At 42.2% G+C, this 19964-nt stretch overlaps 1 protein-coding gene across 1 annotated transcript in view; it reads right to left on the bottom strand.

Moving 5' to 3' along the window:
* Positions 1-19100, bottom strand: part of LOC137335711 (genetic suppressor element 1-like) — a 193652-nt gene extending 174552 nt beyond the window's left edge. The window contains exon 1 of the mRNA XM_068001011.1: positions 18594-19100. Within this exon, the coding sequence (XP_067857112.1) occupies positions 18594-18645 (52 nt within the window). The 5' untranslated portion in view covers positions 18646-19100. The remainder of the gene's footprint in view (positions 1-18593) is intronic.
* Positions 19101-19964: the final 864 nt, after the last annotated feature.

Raw genomic sequence — 19964 nt, 5'->3', positions numbered from 1 at the left:
AGAGTGCCCTGCTGCAATAAATGAGGTTTTCGCCCCATCTATCAAATAAGAATTTGCATCTCCCATTGGCTTTTTTTTCCATTCGTTCATGGGATCTGGCATCGCAGGCGAGGCCAGCATTTATTCCCCATCCCTAATTGCCCTTGAGAAGGTGGTGGTGAGCCGCTTTCTTGAACCGCTGCAGTCCGTGTGGTGAAAGTTCTCCCACAGTGCCGTTAGGTAGGGAGTTCAGGATTTTGACCCAGCGATGATGAAGGAACAGCGATATATTTCCAAGTCGGGATGGTGTGTGGCTTGGAAGGGAACGTGCAGGTGGTGTTGTTCCCATGTGTCTGCTGCCTTTGTTCTTCTAGGTGGTAGAGGTCACGGGTTTGGGAGGTGCTGTCGAAGAAGCCTTGGCGAGTTGCTGCAGTGTATCCTGTGGATGGTACACATTGCAGCCACAGTGCGCCGTTGGTGAAGGGAGTGAATGTTAGGATGGGGTGCCATTCAAGCAGGCTGCTTTGTCCTGGATGGTGTCGAGCTTCTTGAGTGTTGTTGGAGCTGCACTCATCCAGGCAAGTGGAGAGTATTCCATCACACTCCTGACTTGTGCCTTGTAGATGGTGGAAAGGCTTTGGGGAGTCAGGAGGTGAGTCACTCGCCACAGAATACCCAGCCTCTGACCTGCTCTTGTTGATACAGCATTTATGTGGCCAGTTGAGTTAAGTTTCTGGTCAATGGTGACCCCCAGGATGTTGATGATGGGGTTTTCGCCGATGGTAATGCCGTTGAACGTCAAGGGCTGCTGGCTGAAACACATCTGCTACAACAGGGAGTGTTTCCCACAGCACGGAAAACACATTGAGGAGCCTTCAAAATTGCACCCCTTCCAAAATGCCTAGTCAATCAAGTAGTTCAAGTACCTCAACTATCGGAGAAACTATGCAAATTATCATCCCGCCGGCTTTAATTGCTGGTGGGACTGCCATATTCGGAAGACGTGCATGCACCCGGACGCATCACTGGGGATCCCGGAAGTCAGCAGGTTGGAGCCGGGCTCCAAACCCACTCCAGATTTTAGGGATTTTCTAAGCCCCCCCCACCCCGAATGCACCCGTTCCATCATCCGAAAATCGGCCCCTTTGTGTCCTCCTCACAGCTTACTTTCCCACCTAGTTTTGTATCGTCAGCCAACTCGGATACATTATGCTCAGTCCCTTCGTCCAAGTCATTAATATAGATTGTAAATAGCTGAGGCCCAAGCACTGATCCTTGCAACACCCCACTAGTTACAGCCTGCCAACCTGAAAATGACCCGTGTATTTCTACTCTGTTTTCTGTCGGTTAATCAATCCTCTATCCATGCTATTATATTACCCCCTACCCCATGAGCCCTTATCTTGTGTAACAACCTTTTGTATGGCATCTTATCGAATGCCTTTTGAAAATTCAAATATACTCCATCCACTGGTTCCCCTTTATCTACCCTGCCTGGTTACACCCTCAAAAAAACTCTAATAGATTTGTCAAAAACGATTTCCCTTTCATAAAACCATATTGACTCTACATAATCATATTATGATTTTCTAAGTGCCCTGTTACCACGTCCTTAAAAATGGATTCCAGCATTTTCCCGACGACTGATGTCAGGCTAACTGGCCTGTAGTTCCCTGTTTTCTCTCTCCCTCCTTTCTTGAATAGTGGTGTTACATTTGTTACCTTCCAATCCACTGGGACTGTTCTAGAATCTAGGGAATTTTGGATGATCAAAACCAATGCATCCACTATCTGTGCAGCCACCTCTTTTGGAACCCTAGGAGGTAGGCCATCAGGACCAGGGGATTTGTTGGCTTTTAGTCCCATTAATTTCTCCATTACTTTTCCTTTACTAATATTAATTACTTTCAGTTCCTCACTCTCATAGACCCTTGGTTCCCCACTATTTCTGATATGTTTTTTGTGTGTTCTACTGTGAAGACAGACAAAAAACATCTGTTCAAAGTCTCTGCCATTTCCTTATTCCCCATTATAATTTATCCTGTCTCAGCCTCTAAGGGACACACATTTACTTTCGCTACTCTCTTCCTTTTTATATGCTTGTAGAAGCACTTACAATCTGATTTTATATTTCTTGCTAGTTTACTCTCCTATTCTGTTTTCTCCCTCTATCAATTTTTTGGTCATCCTTTGCTGGTTTCTAAAACTCTCCCAGTCCTCAGGCTTATTACTCTTCTTGGCAACATTATAAGCCTCTTCTTTTAACCTAATACTATCCCAGTTTTCTACCCCCCACAAAATCAACTTCTCTTCCAGATATCCCTGACACATAGAGCTTTTTTGTCCACTCTATATCTGCCTGTCAACTTTATTTATTCTATGTCCACATTTATATTGAAAACTTTATTAAACTTATCACACTGCGATCACACCCCCCAAAGGTGGCACTAGTATCACCATTAGCAGAAAGTATAATTACAGAGTGACAAGGTTACGTATGCAGTTCCCATTATAAATGTAGACACAGGAATTTATAATTGAAATATAAAAATAAAGACAGACTGTACAACTTTAAAATAGGGTCTTGTCTTGGTCCAAATATCACCTGGCTTCTTCTCATTTCACCTGAAGACTACACCTGGTCTTGATTCCCCATGTGCGCCATTATTGGAGATTGACTCATAATTTTAGATCCTGCATAAAGTTTTCTCTATAGGCACTTGGAAAAAAAAACACTGGAAAACTTGCTGCTCTGTGATTCTATATTTCCATTTAATGCGGCATGTTTTTGGGGGGTTTTGTGATATCTCCAATATGCCTACAGGCATTGCCAAGCCATCAGTGATGCTGCTTATTACACAAAGAAAGCACCAGCTTTTTTTTTTAGGGGTGTTTCACGGAAATACGGTCCCTTTCATCAATGATGACAAGTTATGACACATTCTTCCTAGTACAGACTGCTGCAAATGACAAATCGACTGTTACAGCCCAGCAAGAATTTGATAAGCAAAATATTTTTTTGAGAATCAATTTTCCATTTGCACTTTGCAAAAACGGAAACCATTTATTGAAGATCAACAAGGATTGCATGTGATTAAGTTACAATCCTAACTACATTTTTCAAAGCTTTTTTTGACAGTCTTATACCTCTCCTGTAATAATTGAAGGAACTGATCACACTTCTTGCACCACAGATTCCTCACAGATGTCTCAGATGTACTGCATGTTGTTATCTAGGCAAAAGTAAATCAGTAAAAAATAATCCTAATGTAGAGCATTACTAATTATTGCGATAATCAATCATTCCATTGGATTACTGAAGCAATTAATTAACTATTTAGAGACATTGCTAGATACATTATTGAACCCGAGAGACTGTTTTGGCTGGGAGAGTGGGCATTGATGTGTTATAAAAGCTTGTGTTCTTATAACGGGTTCAGTGATCAAATACAGTCTCACATATCCTTGACTTAAGAATATATATTTTTTAAATAAAGGAACATTTAGCTCTATCTACTTATGGTTATAATGATTTTTCAAACATATCTCGTGACCAGAGCTATACAGGATTTTCGGTCAAATGTCACATTCTTTGCACAGTTGGAAAAAGACAGATTTCATGGGTTATGCACGGACTTAATAAAAAATATAATAAATCAAACCTAGACAAAGAGCAAATGCTGAATGTTGTTAGTGCACATGTACATACTCGTGTTTCTCACTGACATAGGTGTGCACCTTATTGCTTTGGAATCATATGCATATTGCTGGTGATTTTAGAAAGGAGTATCCAATAGTTGTGTAGTAATTTTTTAAAACATTATTTTTGTGGGACCTTATACGGAATCTGTGCAACCACACATGGTATGAAAAAATATACAGTCCTATTTATGATAGCATTCCAATACAAACAAACAGAAAGGTTTGTTACAATCATATTATAAATGGAATAGTAGATATTGGGGTTGTTACTGTTTTCATATTCTTCCCTTGGAGAATAGTGTAGAGTAGTGGAAGGATTCACAGACTGATTAATGGTCACAACATGAACGCTCCTTCCATGGTCCTAACCATCTTTACACCAGGTGATAGAGGGGTTAGTCCTATACAGCGAGAGGGTTTTATGGGCTCCCAAAACCCTTATGATGAGGGGAGGCAAACCCACACCCACCGGATGCAAGAATCCCACTGGATGTCAACGCAGAATTCAGAGCCGGAGCTCCGGACTCCACTCGTCAGGACTGTCTGGAATGGGGTTTGAACTCTCTGACTCAGAGGCAGGAATGCTATCACTAAGCCAAAGGCTCACTGTGACATTGGGGTGAATTATAAACATCTTTTGGTACCACATTGGTTTTGTGCCAACATTAACAAACTGCAAACATGTCTATAGATAATCCTAGGACACTCATTATTATTTTGTATAAATACATACAAGTTCCTTTTCGGCATCTCTTGATTCCTGAAAGAAAAGGCCTGTGATGAGCTGGCTGAGCAAAGAGGTACTGATCAATATGTAACTATGGGTGCACAACATTACCTGTGCATTATTAAAATTGTGTTGTTTGCTGCAGGTGTAAACTTATAACAGTCGGCACATTTTGAACTTAGAGATACTGAATGCAAAAGGGGAATTTTAACTCCTTCCGCCTGATGGAAGCAAGGTAGAACAGGAGTTGAAATCCAAGCAATGGACATACCACTCTTTACCCGCCCCACAGCCATTTTAACGTCGCTGTTTTCTTGGGCGGTTGAGATATTCTCCTGACTTTAGGTGGGAACTTCATGAATAAATGTAAATCGGAGTCCCATGATGTAATTATAATGTCCGACATGGACACTCTGCTCAATAAAAACCGGATACCCAGTGGAGGCCCCATCATGTAAGTTTAAAACTTATCTCTGTAGGGCCAGAGGATTGGCCGTGCACCTCCGGGCCACATGAATAAAGTTTGGGCTGCAGCCGTTCTCTGTTTCCCTCCCCCCTCCCGAACCCCACTGTGACTTACCCGACTCCTGGCCTGGTGGCCTCTGGGCCACCCAATTTTTGCAGGCCTAAAGCCGGCAAACTGCACATGTTGGGCAATGTTAATAAGGCCCGGCCATTAAAATGGACCGGGCCTCCCAATGCAGCTCCTGGGCAGAAAGCGGTTTCAAATCTATGGTCCTGAAATTATACTACTGGATACTAACACACGAAAGCTTAACACAACTGCCTGGAATTCCTTTCTCTGCTATTTAGTCAAGGTGCTAGCCTGTTTGAAAATAGCAGAGAGGAATTTCATATAATCATGTTAAGCATTCACACATTAGTATCCTACAGTGTAATTTCAAGCCCTAGTTTTTTTCCACAAATTACAGGGCAATGAAAAAACTTGTACAAATAGAACAAGAAAATAAAAGGTTAATAAATTTTAGGAATAGGAATGTTCCATTAATCTAACAAGCCTATTCTTACTTTAAAGATTAACTCTACACTCCCTGTCTTTGCACCAATCCCTTCTGAGACCTAATTGTCTCTTGAATCCAATTGTACTATCAGCTTCAATAGCCTTCCATGGTAAATTATTCCACAACTCGAATACCCTTTGGGTAAACAACTTAGCATTCTCACAAGACTGGTGTTTTCACCCGGTTCAATGTGTTGTATTATGAATTGTAAAGCATTAGCCTGAATGAACTCCAGCTCATTCAGATTACATTTCTCAGCTGTGCACAGGTCAGCTGCACAACTAATAAATGAAACACCAAATATACATTTCAGTGTTAGCATTGTTGTGTGTTGCAGCAGTTTTACCAGTCTGAGACCAAACAGAGTCAAAGGTCTCTGTGTTGTATGTTTCTCATTATTTTTCTGTTAATTTAATTTTTTTTGGTGATCAGTGAGTTTGAATTAATGAGTCAGCCCAGAATTCTTTATAAGCGGTGCAGAGAATAAAGAACACAAGATAGAGTATTTATTAACAACATTCTTTGAATAAACGGAAAGATGTAAATACTGCTACTGCATCTTCTACATTTTTGGGGGTGGAAAACATCCCAAAGCACAAAAAAAATGCTGAAGCCGTCATGATTCTGAAAGTGATAAACAAAGCTAAAACAATTAAATTCTTGTGTACCAGATTATAGTTGTTTGCTTTACAACAATAGCCAAATAAGTAATTTACCACAAACACGATTTATTCAAACCTCACTTTGAACTTTTAGTATCTCTTCCATTTGGAACTTTCATCAGGATAACTAGTGTTATATATTACTCCAGGAAATATTACTGACACCTGGCTAACCACCAAGCTGCCATTATCCCCACCAATAAAAATAAGAGAATGTCAGCAGGTCAAGCATCTACCAACAACAAGCACAAAAAGCTGTCTAACCTTTGACCCTGAAAAGTCCAAACCCAGTGCTACCGTTGAACAGTAAATAACTGCAACACAGCAGGAATTTTGAAAAAAGCAATACCATATTCGCTGATAGAATATACTGTGCAGCAGCCAAATAGATATGTATGCCCTGATATTTACGGGGAGGCGGGAAGGGAGCGGGGGAGCATGTTTGCGGGGGGGAAAACCCGGAAATCCCGGAATGAAGTCCTGCCAAATTTAATGGCAGGACCATTATCATTTTTTAAATTCTGTTTCCTGCCCGGCAACCAGCTAGATTCACAGGCTGGCCGGCAGGAAAACCTGCGGTAGAAGGCCGCAGCCGGGGACCGTTGGGGACGGTCCCTGCCAATTGGGAATGATTGCAGGTTGAAGGGAGGGGTTGGCAAAAAGCATGGGGCATAAGGCTTGGGATCTCGGGTTTGGGCTGGGGCGGGGCGGGGCGTCGGCCGATCGCAGCATAAGGTTTGCTTGAGGGGCCAAGGGAAGCACTCCTGCTCCTCCTGGCTCACAAGCAGTGCTATAAAAAGCACTTATCTGCTGGATCCGGCTGTTCCCGTCTCCATTTAGCTGCCGGGTTTCCTGAGCCCTGGGAAACCCAGCCAGCCAGCGTTAAATTTAAATAAGGCTCCCAACTGCACTGTGGGAGCCTGATTTAAATATTATAATGAACTGTCCCGCCTCTCGAGAGAGAAACACAGACATGGGTCACAAACCACTGCCATAAAAATGGCGGCAGGCGAGTACAGATAGGTTGGGGTATGCGATTTTTAATTTTAACCCACCCCCACTACCCTCTCCCACCTGTTGTTGGGGGAGGGGGTGGAGGTGGAGGTTAAAACTCCCCCTGTACACTCAGCATTTCAAAAGTCCCTTGGTGGCATAGTGGAGTAGCACTGTGTGTCATAGAGTGGTAGGATATGCCCACAATTCCCACATGGCAGATTCCCGATTGAGACTCATGCCACTGGGGAAGATGTTATGTTTCCCCACAAGAGGGAAGAAGAAAATCTGCAGAGAGATTCCCCCACCTCAAAGTTCCTGTTGGCGGCCAACTGCAGGAGAGTGTTAGCGGAAACTTAGCAGGTGGAGGTAAAAATTATGAATGTAAAGTGGAGTGGGGATAACTTTAATAAACAGGCATAAAAATCTACTACACAGACAGGAGATACAGAAAGCATGCTGACATTTCTTGGTAAAGTTTACACAGGTCTTGCTCCTGTTCCCTGTTCTCATCTAGGATTTTGCATGGTAGTCGGAGTCTAGGTCTAGAAATAGGCTAAATTTAATAGTGACCATACAATAGAGGTAATTAACTCACTTCCGATAATCACTCAACTCAGTTTAGTACAGCAACAGTTAGATCTCCAGGGATTAGAGAACACAATGTTCTGAGTAGTTTTTTTTTGTTCAACACTGGGATAGTGTTTTAAGGAAATGGCTTAATTTAGTAATAAATGAAACAAAACTGAAGCCTCAAAACACAAGTACAAAACAAGTTCTATCACTGGCTGTGGTTTGGTTACGTCACTGGTTTCCATGGGTATTGCCATCCAACTCAACATTGACCACATCACAGTTGCACTCCTTTTTGTTAAGCTTTAGCATATGGTTATCTCTAAGGTGCCAAGAAAACGTATCCTTTATCTTGTAAAACAGCAATTTCCTAAATGTCACGCTATCATTATTGTGTGAAAGAGCCAGCTCTCAGCTCAATTCAGTAATAGTAAGTGACCCAGATTGCATACAGGGACTGTTCTAAACAAGCAAACCCCTAGGAATGATAGTACTTATCCCAGGGATACTAAGAGAGATGTGGGGATTTCTGAACACTGACCATCAACATAAGGGAGTTGATTTGTGCTGGGAAGGTCTCACTATATTGAAATAAGCTAACACAGTACTTATAATCACAAATGGTGGGAAAACAGACCCAAGCAATTACAGACCCATGGTCTTCTATCAAAAACTGGCAAAGTAATAAAACTGATCAAAAGCAGATTTGAAGCCAACGCAACGGATTTTGCTGTGAATGGTGAATAAACGGCTCCAGCCATTCATTAGACTTGCACTTGCCCTTACACTTTCAATGTGGTTGTGCATGGCAAGTTACTGTAAATTAAAGATCCAAGCGGCACGGCACCCTCTACAGGGCATCTGGGACCTGTGTGAACAGGGCAAGCAGCTGTGTATCTCCTTAACCACAGATTGAAGAATCGTTGATGAGCACTGCAGAGTCTGAACCAGGAAGTGTAGAATGGTGAATTGAATGTCAAATCAGGTACAGAAAGAGAGGGAAACAGTAAGAAAAAGTTTTAAAAAATTATTTAAATGTTTTCGAAAATCTCCAAAATATTTAAAAGCTGAAGGAATGAAACTCTACACTTGTAAAAGTTAATTTTCAGTGCCAGTGGGGTTGTTTGGCAGTAATTAGTACTTATCACGCTGTTAAAAGGGTACTTACACTGGAGTGGACAAGCTCTAACCTATTGTGGTGAGTTTAGTCCGTATCTACGATGGCAGTACAGGAACTTCACGCTGTTGAATACATTTGAATGGGGAGCCAGATGGTAAGATGCTGTCTTCGCGCAGCTTACGAGGGGCAGTGCATCTCAAACAGCAACTTCCGGATTTTCGCAGTTAACTGCGCACGTGCAGGACCTGCCGGCGAGCGCACTTGCGTAGTTAAACACACCTTTTATGATTACGAGTACCCTGTTAGCTTATTTCAATACAGTGAGACCTTCCCAGCTAATGCTGTTAACCTCACCATTATTTTCACAGAAAAATCCGGCCCATTATGTACTGTAAATAGCAGCCAACAGGCTTCAGAAGGGAAATATCATGTAAATCCTTGACCTGTTTGAGGAAGTAACATTCCAATGAGCTGTGGAAAGCCTTAGGACATGGCGTGCCTTAACCTATGGCCAACCTTCCTCATGAAGGGCTGCTACATAAGCTCAAAGCAGTAGGAATTCAAAGCAAGCTTGGCTATCAATAAAAAATTGGGTCAACAACAACAACTTTGCGTTTATATAGCATCTTTAATGTAGTAAAACGACTCAAGGTGCTTCACAGGAGCATTATCAAACAAAATTTGACACCGAGCCACATGTGACAAAAAGCTTGGTCAAAGAGGTAGGTTTTAAGGCCTGTCTGAAAAGGAGGAGAAGTACAAAGGCAGAAAAGTTTAAGGAGGGAATTCCATAGCTTAGGGCCTAGGCAGCTGAGGGCATGGCTGCCAATAGTGGAGTGAAGAAAATCAGGGATGCACAAGAGGCCAGAATTAGAGGAGCGCAGAGATCTCGGGAAGAGGCTGCAGAGATTAGAGAGGGTCGAGGCCATAGAGGGATTTGAAAACAAGTTTGAGAATTTTAAGATCGAGGCTTTGCCAGACCGGGAGCTAATGTAGGTTAGCAAGCACAGGGGTGATGGGTGAATGGGACTTGGTGCAAGTTGGGATATGGGCAGCACAGTTTTGGATGTGCTCAAGTTTACAGAGGGTGCAAGGTGGGAGGTTGGCCAGGAGAGCACTGGAATAGAGGTAACAAAGGCATGGATGAGTGTTTCAGCAGCAGATGAGATGAGGCAGGGGCGGAGACGGGCGATGTTACGGAGGTGGAAGTAGGCTGTCTTGGTGATGGGAGAGGATATGGGGTTGGAAGCTCAGCTCAGGATTAAATAGGACACCAAGGTTGCGAACAGTCTTGTTCAGCCTCAGACAGTGGCCAGGGAGAGGGACGGAGTCGGTGGCTAGGGAATGGAGTTTGTGGCAGGGACCGAAGTCTTCCCAATATTTAATAGGAGGAAATTTCTGCTCATCCAATACTGGATGTTGGACAAGCAAAATTGGGTCAACGAAAGCAAGGCGTTGGTGCTTGGTGGGAAGTGATGTTGGGGTGGCGAGAAATACTGAGCGGAGTGCTCCATGAAATGATATAATGGCCCTTACTTTTTCTAACTTACATCAGCAACTTACTTTCAGAGAGTTAATACAATTTGGTCAATATTGAAGTCATTAAACTGGGGTGGGGGGGTTGGGGGAGGGTGCTGGAGTAGTCGAGACAAAAAGATGCACAAAAGGAGCTGGATTTAGTCTGTAAATGGATTGAACAGTGGTAGATGAAATTTAGTATGGATAAGTGCAAGGTACTGTACACTGGAAGAATAAAATGGGTGACAAATGTACTCTGTGTTGAACTATACAATTGAAAAAGATCTAGTGCTGTTAGTGGGTTTGGCACTTAACATAGTCAGTCAATGTAGAGCAACAATGAACAAAGCAAACAGAATGCTGAATTACTATAAGCTAGAACCGTACAGTACTCTGGTCAGACCATACCTTGAATACGGAGGCCAATTTTCACCACCTTGCCCGGTGGGAACAGGGCCGCAAGTGGCAGTGCCCCACTTGTTGTCACATTCCTGCTCCTGTTATAGCTGCCGTCATTTCCGTTGGAGCCTTCACATGGGTGGCCCAGGTCCACGCCTGTTTCAGGCAGCAGCCTATTTGCAAAATGCTAAATTGGGGTCCTGTGATGTACATAGGACACCAATGCAATGTTGAGGTACCAATGGGCAGAACGTGCAAAGTGCACACTCTGCCCATTGGCACCAGGAGTAATCAGCAGTGCTAAACGGGACTGCTACAGGCTACTAAGATAAAGGTAAGAACCTTTTTTTTAAAAAAAAGATATTCTTATGGGGTAAGGAGGCTGATCTTTAATGTCAGAGGATTGCATTGTGAGCAAAGACCGGAGAAATTGGGCTCTTTATTGTTGAAAGAAGGCAAATGCAAGAAAATCTTAAAGAGATATATAAACTACAGGGTAGACTTTCAACTTGCAGTCCGGGCATAAAACTGGCATTGCAGATCAGCTGGCCATTGTAGAAACTGCCTGATTTTTATTTCCATTGATTTAATTTCCATTTACCCCTAGTAATGTCAGGTATCTCTACAGGGCTTCTCCTGTTTCACCACCGAAAATTCCCTTTATGCTGAAGTTACAGCAGCGGAATGGGAAAAGCTTCTGAGCAACTTCCCGGTGTAAATGCTACAGAAAAAATAAATCTAGAGCACTACTTCAAGATATGCCATGAAAGTAGGACAAGGTGGCCATAGGTTTAAACTGGTGAAAGGCAAATTTAGGACCTCTGTAAAGGCATTCCTGTTCATGCAAAGAGTGGTAGTAGGGTAATGGACGCAAAAACATTGTAGTACTTTAAGAGAGATTTAGATGCTGTGATTTGGGGGGGGGGGGGGGGGGGGGAGATTATCGCTTTGTGTGAACAAGGGATGGGCAGCAGATGGTGTGATCGCACTGCCCACTCACTGACCTCGGTGGAAGGTACAAGCCATTTTGAGGGATGGGCCTAATTTTTTTTTTACAATTGGCAGGGCTACGAGAGTTCACAGGCAGCTCGCCAGTCAAAGAGGTGGGAAACCTGGTAGCTCCTCCACGGAGCCGAGGCAGAGGAGGGGGAGAGGGGTTGTGCGGATAGGCCAACAGCTGGTGGCAAAATTTTAGTGGGGCCGGAAGGAATATTCATACTCTACCCATTGGTACCTCAAAATTGCATTGGGGAACTACGTGTGTCATAGGATCCCGATTATCTTATTACAAATAGGCTCCCTTCTGAAACAGGCCGCCCTGGTGGAAGCGCTGGGGCAGATCTGGAATGGGAAGGGGGCAGTAAGTACTGTGCCTCAATGTTCAGGGCTCTTCCACTCTGTAGAAGGTTCACTCGGTTAATCCCGGGGATGAGGGGGCGGACATACGAGGAGAGGTTGAGTCGATTGGGACTCTACTCATTGGAGTTCAGAAGAATGAGAGGCGATCTTATTGAAACATTTCAGATTGTGAAGGGGCTTGATCGGGTGGATGCGGTAAGGATGTTCCCAAGGATGGGGGAAACTAGAACTAGGGGGCATAATCTTAGAATAAGGGGCTGCTCTTTCAAAACTGAGATGAGGAGAAACTTCTTCACTCAGAGGGTAGTAGGTCTGTGGAATTTGCTGCCCCAGGAAGCTGTGGAAGCTACATCATTAAATAAATTTAAAACAGAAATAGACAGTTTCCTAGAAGTAAAGGGAATTAGGGGTTACGGGGAGCAGGCAGGAAATTGGACATGAATTTAGGTTTGAGGTTAGGATCAGATCAGTCATGATCTTATTGAATGGCGGAGCAAGCTCGAGGGGCCGATTGGCCTACTCCTGCTCCTATTTCTTATGTTCTTATGTTCCTGCCAGGTGGCGGCCCTCAAAATCACCCTTTAGGTTTTTCTAGGTGGGTGAGCTAATATGAACTGAATGGCTTTCTTTTCCCATAATTTTCCCCTGGAATTCCAGTCTTTTAAGTTCCATTTACTACTGATCTAGCAGTTTTCTTATTATCATGGTTCGTGATAATCAAGATGGAGGAGTTAACAACTGGTAAAATAATCAAGCACTTTACGCATTACTATAATGCAATATTGTGATATCAGTAGCGAGTAGGAAGGAGGAATTTTCAACTGGAAACTTTTTCTAACCTGAAATTCCTCATGTGGATTTTGCCTTTTTTCTTTGATTCAAAAATGAATGCAGGCCATGGGAAGTGGGAGAGTGGAAGAATTGCTCTAATGAGGAGATTTATTTTAATTCATTAACTAGAACGTATCACTATGATGTCACTTGTTATAGCCCACATCCGCTCTGCACAGCTGCCATCTGATGCCTTCCCAAGACCAGGAACTGCTGTGGGCATGATGCCAAATGGCATGTCTATACATTGAATGAGATAAACAGCAAGTTCCCAAGAGGGGCAATCACCCATATATCAATGTGTATGGATGTTGTGATTTCAATCCATGTTCTGCAACTATGTCAAAGCTCCCTTTTTTCCATATTTTAAAGAATTCATGCCTACAGCTAAGAAAAATAAATAAGTCATTTTGCACAGAAGACATATTCAGGTACTTATTTATAATACGCCAGCTATACTCCTATTGAAAAATGATAGGAGAGTGAGGGTACAAAACCACATTTTGCTCATGATAGTACTCCACTTATTTGCAATGACAAGAAAAATAAGAAAGAATGCCTTCTCCAAGAGCAACTCAACTCAAAAGCACTGAAAATCATCTCTTAATAAAGATATTTTCAAATTATATCAAAATGTTATTCTTTTAAAGTGTTAAAACTTAGTCTGGATTATAAAATACTGACTTTGAAATTAGACCGACAGCTGAGGAACTTACTGCACAGAATTATAATGACTATGGTCCACCCTTAGTCTTAAACTAGAATCCTTTATTTTTTATATTACTTATGTGGCAGTGTAAATACAAGACTTGGTGGTTTATTTGCTTGATGACATTATTCATGTGTTCAAGATACTATGTTCACATTGTCACAAGCTCTAGAACCAGGGGACATAGCTCAAACTTAGAAAAGGGAAGGGGCACAGACTGTTTAGATTACATACATTACAAAAAGGGAGCTCAGGGTGTGGAATGGAATATCCAGGGAGGCATTGGCAGCAGATAGTTTAGGAAATTTTAAGGGAAATATTTGAGGGTGCGGACAATTGAGGCATATTGAACAATGCTTTTTCATCCTGTACTTTCCTATGTTCCTATGATTTCCATCAGAACTTTAAAAACAAAAAGTGAAGTTTTTAAAAAATTGAATGCACAAATACATTTGGAAGATAATGAATAGGCATAATATAGTCCCATGTTCAAGGAGGGGTAATGGGAAAATAATAATTAGGAATAGTACAGCTCTAATACAAAAAGGGAGTTGGAAGATGACAAATTAGGAACACCTAGGTTTCCTTTTTCATGCCAAACCCTTATTTTTCCTGCAACAACTCTATTAAGGCCCAAGTCGTCTCAAGACATGAATATTGCTCCCATATCTGGGAGGTTCTGTAAACACCTAACTTGCACTACTGGGCAGAATACAAAACAAAAGCTCCTTGTCGGATTGACAATTCTCTCTCACCTCTGACGCCAATCTCTCTCTCTCTCTTGTTCGCAACATTTATGGTCTCTCTCTATTAGCAATACTACAATTGCCAGTGCACCTCTAAAATTTCTTCTGACAATCCTCTGAAGTTCCAAATATGTCATCTCACACAAGCTTCCTCCTTTTTTGTCTCTCCCCTGTTTTGAAATCAAGATTCATAACACCATCTCCTACTCTAGCTCATTCTTTCCCAGGGTCTCAAAAGCATCCATTACCTCCCTTCCACCTGCAAGCTTTTAAAGTCCAAGCTTGGCATCATCTAATCAGTACTTCTTGATTTATCTCACCAACACACTTGCCTCTTTCAGCCTTGGTGGTATCAGTTGTTCTTCACATTGGTTTCACAATTTAAAACAAAAGTCATAATGCACAAAGCAGATGGGGAGGTTAAGTATTAGAGAAAGTAGATTCCCAATGGACAAAAGATGAGGAGAAAATGAAATGGCTGGAGCAATCCTGATACAAAAAAAAGAGCGGGAAAGATGAAGAATTCACAATAGTACAGTCTCACTACATTAAACATTGAGGAAGATAATGAATGGAGGGGTGGCCCAACTTTAATGCATAAAAGTGAATGGGGGAAATAAATTGGAAGTACAGTAATACATAAAATGGGTGTAGAGATAAGGAATTGGGTAAGACCTGGTTCCAATACAGAAATGGGTGGAGATATAATGAACTGGACATAGTATAGTTCTAATGTAGGAAATATTAAAGAAACATTGATGTAAAGAAACAAAATGTCAGTTAAAACTACAGTAAGATTCCCCAGTATATACGTAGAAACTGAAGAGGTCTAACTATTAAAATTATTTAATGCTAATGGTGTCCATTGTGGAGACATAACTTTTTTTTTCCAACAGAGATTGTCAAGAATGCATCATTTATTTTATTTTCATGCTACCTATTCCTTGCCTTATGGCTCTTGCAAATCACAAAACTAGTGTCCAGGGCAAAGGGCAGAAATCGGTGGTGTGAACACAGAAACCCCTACATTCCTGAAAATGACCTCCACTGTCAAAACTTGAATACCACGTAATGGACCATGCAGTCAGGTAGGCATCTTTCAAGATGCTCATACATCAAGAAAACGTAAATTACAGGGCTACTGTGAGTAACTAGAGCTTCAAATCCCAAAATACAGTACAAGCGCTATAATTTAACCCCTATAATCCACAGGCAGAATTAACTTGTATTTACTGTAAATCACACTGGTATCATCATTACCGTTCACAATAATGTAAAGTTTATACCTGTGACCTTTATGTCAAGAGCCAGTCAGTGACCAAAAGTTGAATATATAAGTTACACCACCAAGTTTGCAGGTCATAAAAATCTGTGCAAAAGGTATGCTTTATACATCAGATGTTGTGGTAATATGTTTGAAACATAATTTACCTGCAATGTTGTAAATGATTTAAGTGCTATTAATAGAACAAACAGCAGTTTTAACTATGTTAGAGTAATGTTAATTCTTCTCTGGTCTTCAGTAATATTTTTTCTCCTTTAAGCCAATTTTCTCCCCTCCTCTGCTGCTAGCATTAACTTATGCCGGGATAATGTCTCACGAGTATTGACTGCCCTCCAACACCTGGCAAAGTGGCCATTCTTCATGTGTGCCTGATCCTGTCCTCACCTGCCGGCCACACATTTATAACAGAAGTCAGTGAACAGCAACGAGAAGTGAATTGTAGCTTCCCATACTGCTATTCGACACACAACTAAGACCTTCCTGATCTTTAAGGCTCAGTTCCACACTGGGCAGTGCTTTGACCAATTGAGTCACCAGGGGAACCTTTTTCAGTAAAATTTATAATGGGATAAGAATTATCATATGCTGAAAAAAAAACATACTTTTCAACTCTCATACACTCTTGTTCTTGTCCCTCTAAAATACAGATTGCTCCAGTTTCCAGCTTATTACATTTGAGAAGTGAAGCAATCCAGTGTATTTGTCAAAGGATGGCTGGCAGCACAGTCAGTAGAACATCTGCCTCCCACTTAGATGAAGATATTTGAGGTCCTGGGGCTGCCTGGAATCCAAGCTAGCCTGTAACTCCTGCAAGAGAGTCATTAGTTTGCCACTGAGTTACTGGACCATGAGATGAAGAGCTGTGCTGCGGAGTGGAGCTCATGCAGTTGACATACACCCCTACAAGAGCACCTGCTGTCAACCAATCATGCAGCACCATCAAGAGTGACCGAGTAGATACCCCTGACTGAGATCATCCTGCCCTCCTACTAAAGGAAACACTCTACAGTGAATCACATGGGGGAAGACGATGGGTAACAATGGACCACATTTTAAAATTATATAATATAATTTTGTTAACCTGTGAAGCAAGTATATTGCCATCAGCGTTTAAGAGGTTAATATGTTTTCAACTACATGTTTAATGAGGTATACGAAGACTATGGTAAGTGCAAGCGTACTTTTGTGTGTGTTGTTCTTAATTAAGTTACGAAAGCAGAAAGGTCACTCCTCCCTGTACAATAATGCCACAGTACTTGCTGTCATCTTGTCAGCTGCCTCATGTATTACTTTAATTAGGATAGATACAGCCTACCTATTTCCCTTAACATCAAGATTTTACCTTACACATCACACTTTCCAGGATTTGTATTCTACAGCCCTTTGCTAATGGAGCTGGACCCTTTGCTCAACTGCTCTGACACATTACTAATGTACATGCTCAAAAGCTATTAGAAGAAAAATAGGATGAAAAAGGGTTTTTTACCTCTTAATTAGGCACTACAGGAAAGTACTTCATGCTTTGACCCATCACACAAGACAAGCCATCCCAAATTGCAGTTTTAAATACTGTTGCTGTGGAAACCAGTAATAATTGCTCAATACCATAGTGCTTTACCTATATTAACGAGATTGCACAAATTAAGTGCAATTTCATACAGTTAAGACTGTGTACAAGACAGTTTTGATGTATTTTAAAAGGTGGGAACATGTTTGTGAATATATTATTTTCTTCTCACACTTGAACAGATTGACTTGTTCCAGTGCAGTCACTGCAGTCCATCTGAAGGATAAATAAATGGCTAGTTAGATGGGGCAATTCAATCATTGTTAATATGGGTCCCAGCTATGCAGAAGCAGGTTAAAGTGTTCAGGTCAGTGATGCTGGCAGGTTTCTCAGCTCGTTCCATTTAAAGCAGTCAAATTCAGTAAGAAAACAATCCCACATGGAATAGGAAGAATCTAATAATGCATTTCCCTTTTAACATATTCAACCTGTACTGACCTACAGGAAGAGATTTGTACAATGTCTGTGTCACAACTCAAATGTAATATAAATTTTGTAACAAAAAAATCCACTCCATTGTACGCCAGCGATTTCTCTAAGGTCATACATGTTCACATTTCTGATGGGAAAACTGCCACTTTCTAGGTTAAATCTATGTGCTCAGCGCAGTTTAAACTAATACACAAATCAGGTACAGTACTGACAACGTCGACAGGACGGCTGGTACTATTCAGCAGAGGAAAGGTTGAATTAATGTTCCAAAACAAAATTTTTACATAAATATCTGATCTTTATTTGTTATTTTTAAAATATTAATATCGATCTGCTGTTTTGCGGAGTCACCTAACCCTTGATCTCAGCAGGGTTGTAAAGTACGAACTATTTGAGGCAGCAGTTAGAATGGGGGGTGGTATTACCCACAGTAACGCTGTAGGTTAAGCGACTATACATTTCATCAATACACAAATATGACCATTTTGACACCGGTAATACACACACATACACAGCACTGTTCCAGTTAACTAGGCATTCGAGAAAACAAGCGCAAACAGGAGCGTTTAAACCACACCAAGTTGTTGAAAATGAACGAAGGGATAAAGTGACCTAACATACGAAACCATTCATCTTTCTATCCGCTTGGGATTTGCTTTCTTTCCCCTCTCTCTTCCTCCTTCTTCTCACACAGATGATAAAGTGCTCGCTGCTATTGTGTACACTGCCTGTGGATTCATTTGCCTCCAAACGCTCATAAAACCGAGACAAACAAACGACACGTCCAACATTGTTGGTGCCAGGTTTTGCATTCGTTTCGAAGACTTATTTGAACGTGATTCCATTAACACAAAATGAATTAATGAAATCATTGGTTTAAACGGGATTAGTTTTTTTAAAAACTCAACTCAAAGCAGCGAAACTAAAATGCCCGGTGAGTTTGGGGTAAGGAGCTAAAATTGATCTTACCTGTGAAGAAGTACGTTGAGGATTTTAATCCGAACATGTTCCTTCTCAGCATACCTTTGTCATGGTCAAAAAATAAATAACTCTAAGGGAGCTATTTTAATTGCAGAGAGAGAGAAATAAAACCCTTGATAATTGTACGAACAAAGCATCCGGGAGGCTTGTTTGCAGGGAGCGAGTAGCCGTGTGGCGGAGATCCGCCCGCAAGGTACGGAGCACAGGGGAGAAAGGCTCCTGCTGCCCTCTCCAGTCAGCTGGAGGTCCCCGGCACACAGAGAGAGAAAACAAACCAAAACAAGGAGAGACGGAAGGATGCGAGAAGTCAGTCGGCAGCATGAAGACACATTGAAGGCGCCCCGGTTCCTCACATTGGTCCGCCGTTTGAATAAGGGGAAGGGAGGGGGAGGGGGGGCTCTGCTTTCAAACTCTGGGAGTCATCAAACTACAAAAGGAGCCCCTGCTGGCCAAGAACCAGAAGGGAAACAAAATATATAATCAACCCGCTCTTTCTCCACAAGATTGCTCTCTGACTAGCTGCAACTCCGGACTCGTGACAGCAAGGGAACTGGTTTTCAGCAGAGACAGATATTCATGCTCCCTCTCTCTCCTCTTGACTTCATCCTAGTCAGCGAGGAGTGCTGACAAAGTGAAAGCAGGGACACCTTTCTGGCTGCAGATGTCACCAGGCGGTGTACAAATATCCTGCTCCGGTTTTACATGACGCGGTGGCCCCGGGCAATCTTTGTGCTGGTTTGTTGCTGGCGGAGTGACAACTAGGTTTAACCAGGGCTCGCTAGTTCCCTTAATGTGTCTGAGCAGCCGGGGGAGGCGTGCATACACACATACACACACACAGCTATAAGGGACAGCCAGAACCCCTCTAGCTCTTCCCACACCCTTACCCACTGAACCCTCGTTACTTTCTACGTTGTGCGCTCACCCTTACTCTCTGCCCAGTTTCCTACCCCCTCAACCCTCACTCATTATGCCCTCACTTAGACAACCCTCAGGAGTAATTCAAGAAAATCACTTATGAATAAAACACCTTTTAAAGGAATATACAGTCACCCCACCCACCCACTTCCCTTCCTTCCTTTTCTATCCCCTCCACAGTTTGAGGCCTCACTCAAAGGTCAGGAACCAACCAGCTTGCAGGAGCCCTGAGCCGGTGACCCTGTGAAAGTAGAATTGTGAGAGAGCAGGTAATGAGGTGATCCCTTTGAGGCCCCGGGAGACACCAAGTCCCGTACAATCAAAGCACTGTTTGATTTACAGCAGGGGGAGTCAGCAGACTCCTAGGAAACCGTGAAGGAAACACTGGGCAGATGTCCAGGTCTCTAATAACCCTCGGATGCACTCTTCCCCTCGGATACT

Source organism: Heptranchias perlo, chromosome 2, assembly GCF_035084215.1.
Source record: "Heptranchias perlo isolate sHepPer1 chromosome 2, sHepPer1.hap1, whole genome shotgun sequence".
NCBI lineage: Eukaryota > Metazoa > Chordata > Chondrichthyes > Hexanchiformes > Hexanchidae > Heptranchias > Heptranchias perlo.
The sequence above is the reverse complement of the archived record's forward strand: the minus strand, read 5'-3'. Positions and strand labels throughout refer to the sequence as shown.